The sequence below is a fragment of the Dissoconium aciculare genome (genome assembly GCF_010015565.1).
Source record: "Dissoconium aciculare CBS 342.82 unplaced genomic scaffold K489scaffold_1, whole genome shotgun sequence".
Taxonomy (NCBI): Eukaryota; Fungi; Ascomycota; class Dothideomycetes; order Mycosphaerellales; family Dissoconiaceae; genus Dissoconium; species Dissoconium aciculare.
Window position 1 is genome coordinate 961,059 of NW_022984951.1, and position 13,695 is coordinate 974,753.

At 54.6% G+C, this 13,695-nt stretch overlaps 3 protein-coding genes across 3 annotated transcripts; 2 read left to right on the plus strand and 1 right to left on the minus strand.

Annotated features, from left to right (window-relative positions):
• Window positions 1–45: 45 nt before the first annotated feature.
• K489DRAFT_329704 (eukaryotic translation initiation factor 1A, X-chromosomal) lies at window positions 46–640 on the plus strand (the record flags this gene model as incomplete). The annotated part of the gene is made up of 3 exons (XM_033602110.1): window positions 46–134; window positions 203–281; window positions 345–640. Coding segments are annotated over exons 1-3 (396 nt in total), but the record flags the coding sequence as incomplete, so codon positions are not given.
• Window positions 641–1,593: 953 nt separating this feature from the next.
• On the plus strand, window positions 1,594–3,617 carry K489DRAFT_405937 (WH1-domain-containing protein; the record flags this gene model as incomplete). The annotated part of the gene is made up of 2 exons (XM_033607198.1): window positions 1,594–3,457; window positions 3,589–3,617. 2 exons carry the CDS (start codon window positions 1,594–1,596, stop codon window positions 3,615–3,617), a joined length of 1,893 nt encoding a protein of 630 aa, XP_033464247.1.
• A 1,369-nt stretch (window positions 3,618–4,986) lies between these two features.
• K489DRAFT_366396 (Pkinase-domain-containing protein) lies at window positions 4,987–11,640 on the minus strand (the record flags this gene model as incomplete). The annotated part of the gene is made up of 7 exons (XM_033602773.1): window positions 4,987–5,904; window positions 5,980–6,408; window positions 6,525–6,652; window positions 6,706–6,812; window positions 7,357–7,389; window positions 7,785–8,274; window positions 8,334–11,640. 7 exons carry the CDS (start codon window positions 11,638–11,640, stop codon window positions 4,987–4,989), a joined length of 5,412 nt encoding a protein of 1,803 aa, XP_033464248.1.
• Between the last annotated feature and the right edge of the window lie 2,055 nt (window positions 11,641–13,695).

The window sequence follows — 13,695 nt, forward strand, 5'->3', positions numbered from 1 at the left end:
TCTGAGCGACCGTTCTCTGTACAATCCTATTCTTCTACAATCTACATCGAACTCTCGAGGCGACGAAGCCGGAAAAGCAATCTCGTCAAACGCACTGCGATTGAAAATTCGCCATGCCGAAGAACAAGGGAAAGGTACGTCATTGCCGTGGTGGTGGACACAACGGTGCGGGGCTTCATACTGATGCGCTGGATGAGAACAGGGTGGTAAGAACAGGCGTCGTGGAAAGAACGAGAACGACAACGAGAAGCGAGAGCTCACTTTCAAGGAAGAGGGTCAGGGTATGTCGCGGACAGAATGAGGATGGCGATCGGCAGTACACAGTCGCTGACGAGCGGGCGCAGAATATGCTCAGGTCCTGAAGATGTTGGGCAACGGTCGTTTGGAGGCACTCTGTTTTGATGGCTCGAAGCGGTTGGCTCACATTCGAGGCAAGCTGCGGAAGAAGGTCTGGATCAACCAGGGAGACATTATTCTTCTCTCCCTACGAGACTACCAAGACGAGAAGGGTGACGTTATCCTCAAATACTCCGCCGATGAGGCCCGTTCACTCAAGGCCTATGGCGAACTACCAGAGAGCGCCAAGATCAACGAGACCGACACATACGGAGGAGAGGAAGAGGGTGGTATCGGCTTCGACTTCGGCGAGGACGACGACAGTGGAAGCGGAGACGACATCGACGTTGACGATATCTGAAATTGTGCGACGTTCCCGGTACTTCTTCTCGCCGATCACCCCGGCTGCAGCTTTGTCTCAATCACCAGAGAGGAGGATTGCAAACAGGAGGAGTCTTATAAGGATCTCTTGAGGCCGCTGTCGGAACGATTCTATATGTTCAAAGGCTTTATCCTCAGTGGAGCAGGGCATCAATATTCATCAAAACTTGATTTTGCTGTGAGCGCATATCTAGGTTCGCCTCAGTATCAAAACAAAAACATTTCAAATTCGTTTCTTCTCCATGCACGAGGTATCGTGTATTTGCGTATGCTCAGTTATGTTTACGATGTTGCTAACGAGAGGGGTCCCAATAATGAGCCCACTATCCACCAAAATTCCCACGAATTTGATGGGAACCCTGGTTGAAGATGAATTTTGCTCCCACTGTCCGTGATTGACTATGAAAACCACGCCCACCCAAGAAAACTGCTCACGGGGCATGGAATGCGTATAGATCATGGAATGTAGTTGTCGAGTCCGCTGGTGGCAGTGATAGTATCGCGCGTCGGGCTTGGCGCTACGTCAATTCATGCAAGGACGAAGCCCGACACCCCGATTACGTTCAGCGCGGTCGCTTTCGTCTCTCACAGGCTGCAGTAGAAACGTGATCAATAGGCGCAAGCGCTTGATGACTGACGACGATCGACGGCCTTGCCTCCACTATTCTTCCACGGTCGTCGGTTGGACGACCACAAGCAAGGAGACTTCTCTGCGTGTGCTCTCTCGTAGCTGACTGCACATCTTTGGACCCAATCAGCCGCATTGCGACAGGACCTTGCTCCGAGAGCTCGACATCCCTCAGACCGTTCAGCTCACCCAGGCCGGCAGAGTATTGAAGTGCCTATGTTCACCACTCCGCATAATCTCTGGCCATCATGACAATCCTCACCGACGACGACAAGCAGACGGTGAAGCGGACTGTGCCGAAACCGGCGAACAAGATTCACGCTGGAGCCGTTGCCAAATTGTACGTCGCGCACCCAAACCGGACACGATGGACATATACGGGACTGCAAGGGGCAGCCGTGTTGGCGAATGACTTGGTCGGGCATACATGGTGGATCAAGCTGGTTGACATTAGTCCTGCCAACCAAGGCGTTCTGTGGGATCAGGAGATCTACGACACATTCGCATACAATCAGGACCGGACCTTCTTCCACACCTTTGAGTTGGAACAATGCCTAGCCGGCCTCAGCTTTGCCGACGAGAAAGAAGCAAAGCAGTTCAAGAAGAAGGTGGACGAGCGGGAGAAGAATGCGCACAAGAACACACGAGCCAAGCCATTTGGAAGTGGCAGCGCCGATGGGCAATCCCCGACACCATCGAGCGGCAAGTCCCACGGAATCATGAGCAGCCTGTTCTCGCGACACAAGCATGACGCACCTCAAGCACCAGCGCAGAGCATCATTCCTCCGCGCGGCGTGGAGATCACGAATCCAGCCAACGCTTCGTCCAACGCCAGACCCGCCCCACCAAACGGGAACCGCTCCTCTGAGATTGATTTTAGCGATCCAAAGGTTCAGGAGGTACTCTTGGAGCTACAAGGCATGGGGATCACTGCCGATCAGATTGAAGAACACAAGGGCTTTATTTTGAGTTACCTCGAACAGAATCGTGCGACCGCAGCGGCCGAAGCGGAGAAGAATGAGCGTGCTATGCGTCAACCGCCTCCACCACCGCCCATGAACATTGACAATCTCAGCCCTCAAAATACCGGGAGCTCGAAAGGAGGCCGAGGACCACCGCCTGCACCTCCGCCATCAAGACGATCTGCAGGTGTTGCTCCCGTGCAAAGACCACCCAGTCCAAGTCCGAGCCCGCCTCGCGAACCATCACCGCCGCGACCTAGATTCAAGGCGCCTCCTCCAATTGCCGATGCTGGAAAGTTCGCCAATGAGTCTGCGCCTGTGCGGGTGAACCGCCTTCGAGCAAGCAGTCAAAGCCAGCCTGATCCGACGGCTGGTCCTCCGCCACCGCCACGACCAGGCAAGATCCCATTGGACGACGAGCCGTCACCTGCGCCCACACGATTCGCTGTCCCGCCTCCATTCGAAGGTAAGCGCATCGCGGCACCACCGCCGACCCCTGCGCGAGCTGCTCAACCTCCACCTCCTCCGCCGCGGGATGCAGCACACGGAGCAGTCCCACCACCTCCTCCACCAAGATCAGCCGTGGCGCCAGTCCCCGGCGGTTTCTCAAGTTCAGGCGGACCGCCACCGCCACCTCCTCTACCGCCATCCTCATCACGGCCTGTTCCCCTAGCGCCCGGCGGAGGCGCACCGCCACCTGCTCCGCCACTCCCGCCATCATTCTCTGGCTCCGCTCCCCCACCGCCACCTCCGTTCCCACCGACCTCAGCCGCAGGCGGGCCACCTCCACCTCCGCCATTGCCACCTACAACCTCCAGCGGCGGCCCTCCTCCCCCTCCACCGATGCCCCCACGAGGAGGCGGAGACGCCGCGCCCGCCCCCGCTCTCCCCGGCGCAGCAGCCCCCGGACGCGGCGGACTCCTCGCAGACATCCGCGGCGGCGCGCGACTCAAGAAGGTCTCCGACACGGAAAAGCGCGATCGCAGCGCAGCCATGGTCCCCGGCTCGGAAGCAGCCACGGGGGCAGGGGCCGGCGCGGGCGGCAAAGCAGGCGATGCAGGCGATGCGGCCGCGGCCGCGGCGGGAGGAGGGTTGGCGGGAGCGCTGGCGAGTGCGCTCGCGGCGCGGAAGAGCAAAGTCAGCCATTCCGGTAAGTGGACCTGTTCCCTTCTTAACATCCCGCACATTCTAGGTCCTTTCGGGGGGGAAATCACGCCTGGAAGAACCGATATTTTTCCCTCGCGAGTTCAATATGCTAACCTCGTCCCTTTCCGACTACAGACGACGAAAAAGACGACGATGACTGGTGATCGGGCTCTCTCCCCCGGTGGGAGCAGCCGACGACGACGACGGGCGACGATGACGATCGCAAAGGCAGGGAGGGATCCAAACGGACGGACGAGGGAGGAGACTTGCCATCTTGCCTAGAGAAAGAGAAAAGTAGATATTCCACAACATTTTTTCCCTCCCCAAAAATCGCCGTCATCCTACCGATACGTCGCTTCTACATGAGGAAGCCACGATTGCACAGGAATTACTGGCGTTCCCGCAGAAAGAGAGAGAGAGAGAGAGACAGACGGAGAGGGGGAAAGAAAGAAAGAAAAAAAAAGAGATTGCCGCGGCGTCGATCCGATTCCACGCGTGGCTACCTACCCTACCACACTATATCTCCCAGGGGCAGAAAAAACTCCCCCGAAAAGGGACCCCATGATACCAAACCGGGACGTCCCCATGCCTCTCTATTTCCCGCAACATCTCACGGCTCGGCGCAGAGGTAGACCAAAGAAAAAAGAAAGCGTAGTGTGACATGAAATTGTAATTTTGTAGATCGGCGAGCCCGAAGTTTGGCCATCGCTGCGGTCGCAGGGTACGCCCGGCGTATGAAATTGAGGGGAGTCCTTCCTTCCTTCCTTCCTTCCGTGCTTGTTGAGCGCGAGAATCGGCATGATTTGACGCATCCCATGCACCATTCCCTCCTTCCCTTTTTCATGTGGAAGCCTCTCGACGTGGGAGGCGTCTCCGAGGGAGAGCGCGACGATGAGTGAGTCACCGGACCGCCCAGGAGAGGAGAGGAATCGGTAGGTATGGAGTGTTTTCCTCCACGACGCGACCGCGATTGAGGGAGTGTTTCTCGGCTCCTCGGTTTGTTTTTTACTCCAGCTTCTCCTCCGACCCGCTGCATAATCGCACCTTGTTTTTTTGCCCCTCCAAAGAGATCTTCGGGAGGATCGTGGGAGATCTTTTCACTCTCGCGACGTCGTCGAGAAAGAGAGAGGGAGAGAGAGGGTGGGAAGAGACCTGCGAAGGTTGCTGTGCGGATGAAGCGAGGGATGGCAGCTCCGATCGAAGCACGGGTCCTGTAACACCCGCCTGTTCAAAAATTTCCTCCTTTGGCGGCCCTCGTGGTTGCGCGATTTATTTATTTTGGAATTCGGGAAATCGTTAATGTCGTGAGTCATAAGCACAGATCAAAGGCAAACCCATCCGCAATGCGCCCATGCGGCCTGGTGACATCTCGCCCTTCGTCGCCAACAGAGCGAATAGCGTGCAATAATCAAGTCATTTCTGAAGAGGACCTCCTTGTCGTTCAGAGAATTATGAAAGGTGCCCATATCGCGATTTTGGAACATCACTGCCCACACGCTCGTTCCTGCTCATACCTCGATCGAGGGAGGTTCCTCACGCATATGCTCTCTGCTGTCCCATTCCCATCGTCGCCGGCTGCGAGAAGCCCCCGGGACCGGTCATATGTGATCGGGCATTGAGATCGGCGAACCAGGGATGTGCGAGGGCCTGTTGTGCGGTACATCGCATCTCAGGTCGCAGCTGCAGGAGCTGGTTGATGAGCTGCAGGCCGAGGGCGTCGACCTGAGGGAGGACATTGCGTAGGTCCTGGGTGGCGAAGACAGGCCATGTGGTCTTGTACTCGGGGAAGTTGCTGATGCCGGGCCAGCTGCGCTCCGAGGGTGTGCCCATGAAGCGGAAGATTTTCATCAGCTCGTCTTCGTTGGTGGTGCCTGGGAACAGCGGTCGGCCGGTGTACATCTCGGCCATGATGCAGCCGGCGCTCCAGATGTCGATGCTGGTGTTGTACGTTCGACTGCCGAGGAGGACGTCTGGGGCGCGGTACCACAAGGTGACGACTTCGTTGCTGAAGGTGTTGACCGGGATGCCAAAGGCACGGGCGAGACCGAAGTCGCCGAGTTTGAGCTGGCCCTGGTTGTTGATGAGCAGGTTTTGAGGTTTGAGGTCGCGGTGGAGGACGCGGTTGTCATGGCAGAACGCGATGCCCCGGAGGAGTTGCCACATGAAGCTCTTGATGGTGACGGGATCGAGGGAGCCGCGAGGGGCGTTCGGGATGGGGTTCTGAAAGCTGTCCATGTACTTTTTGAGGTCTTTGTCCATGTACTCAAACACGAGCATCAACTTGTTCTCTGTGTGGATAACATCGTAGAGGCTGACAATGTTCTCGTGCTTCAGCTCTTTCATCAGGGAGATTTCGCGGATGGCAGTGCTGGGAGTGCCTTCTTCGCTATCGAGGTGGATTTCTTTGAGCGCGACGAATTGGCCAGTCTGACCATTGCGTCCTTTGAACACCTAGCGCGCAGAGAACGGTCAGCATTCTGCTTGTCCAGGTGACAACATCTGTGTATCTGAAGAGAGATGGCATACCGTCGCATAGGTACCCTCTCCCAGCTTCTCCAGCTGTTGGAAGCTCGCAGGATGTCTCTTCTCCATGATCTCCACTCGATTACCTCCGCCGAGGCTAGTCACTGAAATGTTACTGTCTGTGCGGGCGTCGATGGTAAGGGTGCCGACGTGTGTAGGTCGGATGACAATCGCGGGCGGTTCTTTGGAGGTGAATTTGGGGTCCCAGAGGATGGCCTGCGGGGTCGTGAGCTTTTGAGCGGCGGACAAAGTGGTGATGACAGCAGCGGCGGCAGCAGCGGGATTGGTAGATGAATTATTAGAAGAGGAGGATGAGGATGAATGGGTGTCAGTAGCAGTGTTGGTTGAGTTGATGCCTGTTGTATGTTGGGTATGTATAGGTTGACCGGCAGCCGCTGATTGTGGTTGTGACTGCTGCTGCTGCTGCTGCTGCTGCGGCTTATTAGTATGTGGATGGTGATGGGTAGAGGAAGCCAGCTTGTTGGTTGGAGGGGGCGGCCAAATTATGCGCCCGAGTGTTGTAGAGTTTCCCCAGGTCAACGTTGGACGATTTCGAATTTAGCCAGGGTTTCGGCGGTAATTTCTGGGGGCGGGCGGTAAAGCAGATGGGCACCCTCCAGTGGAGATCCAGATCTCAATTGGTTGGAAGTCTCGCGGTCTCTCGTTTCTCCGGGCCCTGAAGAGAATACAGAGCAAAAGACACGAGTAGATGAAGATCTGTCTAGTGACCGGTGGATTTGTGAGAGGAAGAGAGTGTGGGTAATGGCCAAGAGGAGAAAGAAGTGGGAGAGAGGCCAATGGTGGTGTTATTAGTCGCGGTTGGTACGTGTATTACACTGTACGGCAGTACTGCAGTTCAAGTACATTCAGTCAGTATTCATCAGTGCGGGTGGCCGTCAACATCTGTGTTTGCTGCACTGTGTCTGGGGAGGGCGCATCGATGTTCCACCTTTTCGGGAGAGACATGTAATACTATTAATACATCTCAATGGTCTGTCTATAAGCCATGGGCACCTGGGCGCTCCTCATTGTTATAGGCTTCACAGAGTACCTTCCTTCCTGTTCCAAAGGTTGGTTGGGTTGGGGGGGAATCATTCTGTCCTGTCAAGCGCCGGACATGCGCGAAATCGCAACAGTAATAAGAGGGATTTGGCGGTGACGTGTATACAGGCGGGACGCGCCCGTTCTCCTCTTCTGAAGTCCCACCACCACGGCCCACGCGCGCGCGATGGGAATTCTGCTGGTCACGAGGCTGCTGCATCTCGGTTATGGGCCAACAGTACTATAGACTCGATTCTGCTCTTTTCCTCCGTCAATGCAGGTGCCCGCCGTATCAACCGTTTTGCCGCTACTCTGGTCTTCAGTGGCCGTGGCGCTCACCTCATCACGTGTGGAAACGATATGGATGACATTCTAAACCAGGAACATAAACATCGCTGTGATTAAACTACAGGAATGTAGCGGCAGCAAGGCGCTACGTGACTGATGCGTCGAGGGGGAAATTAGTACACAGTTGAAGAGAAGTCGAAGGAACCCAAAAACAGATCAGAAAGACCGCCAGCTTCAGTTTGAAGTTCGTAGACCTCCAATGCCACTCCAAATTCGCACCCCTAGCACGTCCAATTCGCTCGTGTGAAAGGTCGATCTTTTCAAATGACCCAGGAAAGGACCAAAGAAGCATCAGTCAAAATCCTGTCCGTGTAAGAGCAGGTCAACGCCAAACAGTGCCGGAATGCCAGACGACGACAACCAACACACCCCACCTGTCAACAATCAACCCAAGAGCTCCAAAAGGTAACCGGGCTCACGCGCGAACAATCTCGCTGAGCGCCTTCCACTTCTCCTCATCCTGGATCAGCCAGCCGCGTCCACGCATGACTCCGTCCACGACCTCGAGCACACGGCGGAACCCACTGGCCGCGCCTTTGAGCTGCGTGAAGCGGGCGATCGATAGACCCACCTTCTGACCATGTTCCAGCACCACGAACAGTTCGATGCGCAACGTGACGGGTTTGATCTCGAGTGCGTTGTGACGGTCGACGCGTGCAGTGATGGCGTTGGTCTCGCGTGAGTATTGTAGATCGCGGACGCCGTGACGCTGCCATTCCTTCAAGAGGATGACCATCTCTTGACGCACGCGTGAGCGAGGGATGTTGAAGCAAAGGACATCGACCACAGGCTTGATGCGGAAGAACCGCGCAAACCATGAACGCACAGGTCCGGAGTTCTGTGGAGCATCCAGACTGGACGATGCGGAGAAGAATGACGCGAGCGACTGGTTAGTTTGGACGGTGGTGTCTGTTTGTGCATCGTCAGTCGTTTGGTGGGTAGGCCCCGTGGTACGCGCTGGCACTTACCTCCTTCATGTGTCAGGGTAGAGTCCTCGCCCTTGTCCCGGCTGATTCTGCCAATCCACTTTGCCAGACCACGCTTCGCAATGCTAGGCCGCTTTTTCCGCATGGGAAGCTCATCAGACTGTGTTGCGAATGAAGGGCCAGTCTGGAGGTTACTGAACTCGGTCAAGTCGATGCGACCAGCCGAATGGTCTTGCTCGACCCGCTCACCGAGTGCATTGGAAGATATGGCAGTGGCTCCAGAAGTTGCCGAACGACCATCGAATTCACCATCCTTCTTGTTCAAGCCGAACCAGCCGGATCGCTTCTTGCGAACGACTGTCGGCGTGTCAAGGACGGAATCTTCCGCGATTGATTCCAAACCACGAGCAGTGTGAATGTTCTGCAATTGATTCATGCGGGCCAGATTTGTGCTTCGCTCAAGTGGTGTCACAGGACTATCGCTTCGTTCACTCTTCTCACCTCGCTTCCGGATACTCAAAGGCGCAATGCTATCTGGAGAGGAAGGTGGCACCATTCTCACTGTCGAACTTGCTTTGCGCTTGACAGGAAGAGGGCTCGTCACCGCCCGCTGCCAATTCGGCGCTTCTTTGTTTGAACGCAAATCAATCTCCTCGGAAATCTTGGGCAAAGGACTTCCGATGTCTAAAAGTCTGGCTTCTGGAGCAGACGTTGTACGCCGTTCGGGATTTGGTACTGGCGCCGGAAGGAGATTTTCAAGCATCTTCATCACTTCGTCAAACTTGGCTGTACTCTCGTCGGGATTGGCTTTGTAGATCGCCAATTTGCGACGAGTCTCTTCGATGGTCTTCGCCAGGTAGGTATTCGGTGTTTCTGCAACGGTTGGGTGTTGTGGCCGAGCATCCTCGATCAGAGACAAGTCAGGGGTGCCTTGAGATACGATAGAAGTCGCAGGCGTGTCGAGCATGGAGGTATCTTCACGCACCGAAGCACGAGCCGTCAAGTCAGAGCCGACTAAGCTGCGAAAGAATGCCTCTTCACATGCTTTCTCCAGATCAACGCTGTGTTTACGGATCTCGTTTTGCATCATGTATGCAGATGGATCATCGTCGTTTGCTCGCTTGACTCGAGGCGTCATCAACACTGTGGCCTTCATCTTTCGCGAAATGACGACCTGGTCGGCGACAGCAATCGGACTGCTATCTCTGAGGTTCTCGGTACCACGCTCTGAAGCTACGGTGTGGTTCACGACCCTCAAAGATGGCTGGGGCGTGAGCAGGGCGTTATTGTTGCGAGAGTTTGTCGAGATAGCAGTGCCGACCGCTGAACCGCGACGAAGATGATTGAAGCTCACACCACGCTTGTGGGCATCCGAGGGTCGCATAGATGCGATGGGAGGGCTGCTAGGCCAATTATGCATTGAACTGCGAGAAAATGACGACCTAGGCATGGATGATCTGCTTCTACCAGAGCGAGCCAAGCTCACTGCTGAGCTCGTGGATGCTCTCTGGCTATGTCTCAGTTGTTCGACACGTCGAATGTTGTGCTGGTGACTACCACGAGCGATACTGGTTCGGTTTGTGCTGCCGGAATGGTGTCGATGAACAGTAATGTTGACATACTCGCCATTGGCATTGACGATGGGGTTCTTGGAAGCTCGGTACGGATCGTAGCTGCTCACAGATGGAGGAGAGCCAGCAAAGCTATGGCTTCGCCGAAGATGCTCATCATTCAGAATGGAATACTGAGACTGACTGCGTGCAGCCGGACCACCAGGAGCAGCTGACTGGCCACGAGCGCGCGCTGGTCGGCTGTGATGATAGTCGCTTGTGGAGTAACCCATGCTGTCTCCCTCGCCGACGAAATTTTCCAGGTGCTCTTCACGATGCTTGATGAGCGCGGCGTAGAAAAGCTTCTCCTGGTTGTATTCATCATTGAGCAATTTATGGAGCAGAGCATGTTCGGGTTCGCTGTGCCATAAAGTACGCATATTGCCCAAGATCTCACGATCAATATCTTTTGCACTCTTCACCTTCCACTCATCGATTTGTGGAATTGGGCCGATGGTCTTTTCCTTCGAGCCATTGGTTTCGTCGAAGCCAAACACGCCGTCATACTTGTGCAAAAGTTCATGATCCCAGATCTCGTCCATCGTGATTCGCTTCATTGGGTCTGGTTTGAAGATGCGACGAATGAGATCCCGGGCTTCGAAGCTCAGTTCAGGGGGCATGAAGTAGTTGGCCCTTGCAATGTCGCGAAACAGACCTTTGATCGAGCCGTTTCCGTGGTAATTGAACGGCGTAGTCCCAGTGAGCATGACATAGAGAATGACACCACAGCTCCAGACATCAGCCTTGGTGCCATCGTACGGTTTCTGACTCACAACCTCCGGTGCTGCGTAGTGAGGGCTTCCGCAAGGCGTGCTGAGGAGTCGGCCTTCTGGTTGAAGGCCAGCCATGCCGAAGTCAATAATCTTGACGTTGAAATCTTCATCGATCATGATATTTTCGGGCTTCAGATCGCGATGACATACGAGCAGTCGATGACAGTATAGCAAGGCCGACACGATTTGACGAAAGATCAACACAGTCTCACACTCATCGAGCGCTTTGCAACGATCCACCAGAGTGAAGAGCTCCATGCCCTTGACCAATTCCATAATGAGATATCTGGAGCAAATCAGCACATGAACCAAGGGTCGATGGGAGAGAGCAGCAACTACGTACAATTCATTCCGATTTTCCCATACATCGTAGAGGCGAACGATGTTCGGATGCTCCAAAAGTTTCATGACGACGATCTCCCGTCCCAGACCGTATGGGATAGGTTGTGGATCTGAGGATGATCTCGGTGCAGGACCATGAACGCTTTCCACGAGATTCGCTAAGCTGAGAGCTCTGGTGTTCTCTGCCATTTGTCTGGAGATGATTTTCACGGCGCCCACTTGACCAGTATGGCGATGACGAACAACACGAACGTGAGAGCAGCCTCCCTTGCCGAGAGTACGACCCAGATGCCAGTGACCAATATATGCTTTCCGTTTTCCCCCGGAGGCGGTGGTCGAGGTCGTAGAGAGGACCGAGTTGCGTTTGGAGCTTGACTGATGTTCCTCTGCGAGCTGCATCACTCGCTTTGAGTTCGGGGAACTGGAATGAATGTTGCGAACTGCGAGAGATCCGTTAGGGATGATCGATTCGTTGTGTGGAAGTGCATGCTGATGACTCTGGGTTGTACCCTTGTGCCGGACTTTCTGATCCTGTGATGTGCGTTGTTTGTTGATGTGAATCGGAAGCTCAGCGAGCGGTTGTCGTTTCGCCTTCAGGCGAGAAGAGTGGTGACGATCGTCCATGTTGAATGTGTCGTTATGGTCTATGCAACAGTGAGGAACCTGGCCGTCATGCTTGTCGATGCAGAGCCAGATGTTATGGCGATATTACGGTAAATGGATGCCGGTGGTGTAATCGTGACCTGATAACGTTGATGATTCACTCCGACGTATCCAACCTCCTCGACTCGACTCTCTCAAGCAGGAAGCAACGGCACCAAGCTTCAACGACCGAGCGTAAGTATACCTCCTAAACCCTGTTTGACGCAAGAAAAGACTTCCAAATGAGAGGACAGACGTTGGCAAGTGACGGTACAAGACGTCCAGTGATCGGTTGTGTCTTCGCACAAAGCGTGAAGCTGAACAAATGAGATGCCGCGCGATTGAATGCAGGAAACGATAAGATGTTGGTGAAGAAAGAGAGAGAAAGAAAGAAAGACACACGAGAAAACACGTCAATGGGAAGTCACAGTCAATATTCGCGTAAACACGGGTGGTGGTGGGTGGTTACGGCGAAGCTGGTATGCTCAAAACAGTGAAATGCACCCATTGGCGGTGGAGTCGCTCTTACCGCACTCACTCGACGACCAGCACTTGTGGTATGGTCATTGCGAATATTTCCTTTCTTTCTCACTGCGTGTATCTTCGATATTGTTACAATGCAAGATGAATAGCCTGTCTGCTCGACCTACCTCTCATGCAAGTATGATTGATTAATCGATTAATCGAATATTCGTCGATGGTGATCCTCCTTGCGATTTGGAAATCTCACCGTTGTGAGCTATTCACACTTGCAAATAATGCTGAAGACGAAGCAGCACAGTCTCGGCTTTGGCATGCAGCCTTCTATTGACGGACGCCCACCATGTCCTGCTTCACTCGGAACAAAAGTCCTCTTGATGATCAGCCGAAATGATGCAACAGCGAGTGCCCGAGTACCGACAATAGCAGTAGGCGTCTCCATGCCGGATCGCTCTCGACGGCGTTGTATGTCTGATCCTCCAAAGTGGATGCCCGAAGCTTACCATCGGCATTACGCAACGATGATCGGAACAGCACGCTTATCATGCCGAACATGCTGCCCACGCTTTCCAGGACTCCGTTGTTGTTGAGATCTTTCCATTGGAGAAGCGGTCTTAATCTCGGCTCAAGCATGACCGAATCGATCGCTTGCACAGCTCTTGCGTGTCGCTGAAAGGGAATTGTCCGACGCGTGCTGACGCGAGCGTCCGTACGGCCAAACCGGTATGGAAGACAGCGCACAGATCAAACGTGATACTCTCGCGGGTTCTCCACAGGCCTTGCGACATTCAGAGAAGAAGAACACAGCACCTCTGATGTTCTCTCCGGTGCATGGAAGAGATCTCAGGCCTCGAGCAGTGCCGATGAAGCACCAAACGCATGAGTCGACGTCGGACAATTAAGATCTCAAAGTCAAAATCTTAGCGGCCAGCCACAGATCGGAAGAAAGGCGTCCCACGATGATCCCTCAGCCGAACCACATCTGCAGCGAAAACGGCCCGAAAACATCGGGCATCCACGCATCGATCAAGAAGAGCAAAAGACAGATAACCCTCGCCTCTGCACAAGTTGGAGATTGGGATTTGCATCGCTCCCCTGTCTGTACCTGCAGCGACATCAAATCCATGGATCGAGGACTGCCGATTATTTGGATTCGTCCAAAGCCGGGTGCGATGACAGTTTCGTGAGCAAAGGGCGATCTAGGCCTCCAGATCTGCAGTCGAGGGGAATTGTCAGCACGAAACCCTGGGGAGCTCCGGCGGGCGCGCAATGCAATGCAATGCACGGGATGGATTCGAGAGACCCGTCGCTTTCATCATCGACCCGGGTGATCGCTCAGTGTCTGACCACGAACGCACATGGTGAGAAGGATACAATATACAGCGAGACAGAATAATCGAGAGGGAAACCCGGGGGATCCACCTGCACGTCGGCAAATTTCACCCGCTCGGATTCCTGCCAGATTTGTCAACTGCTCTTCCGTACCACGTTCGAGAAACGTGCGATCGACTCGCTCGGACCCCCCAAAGGGCTAGGCCCATCTCGCCCTCGAGATCG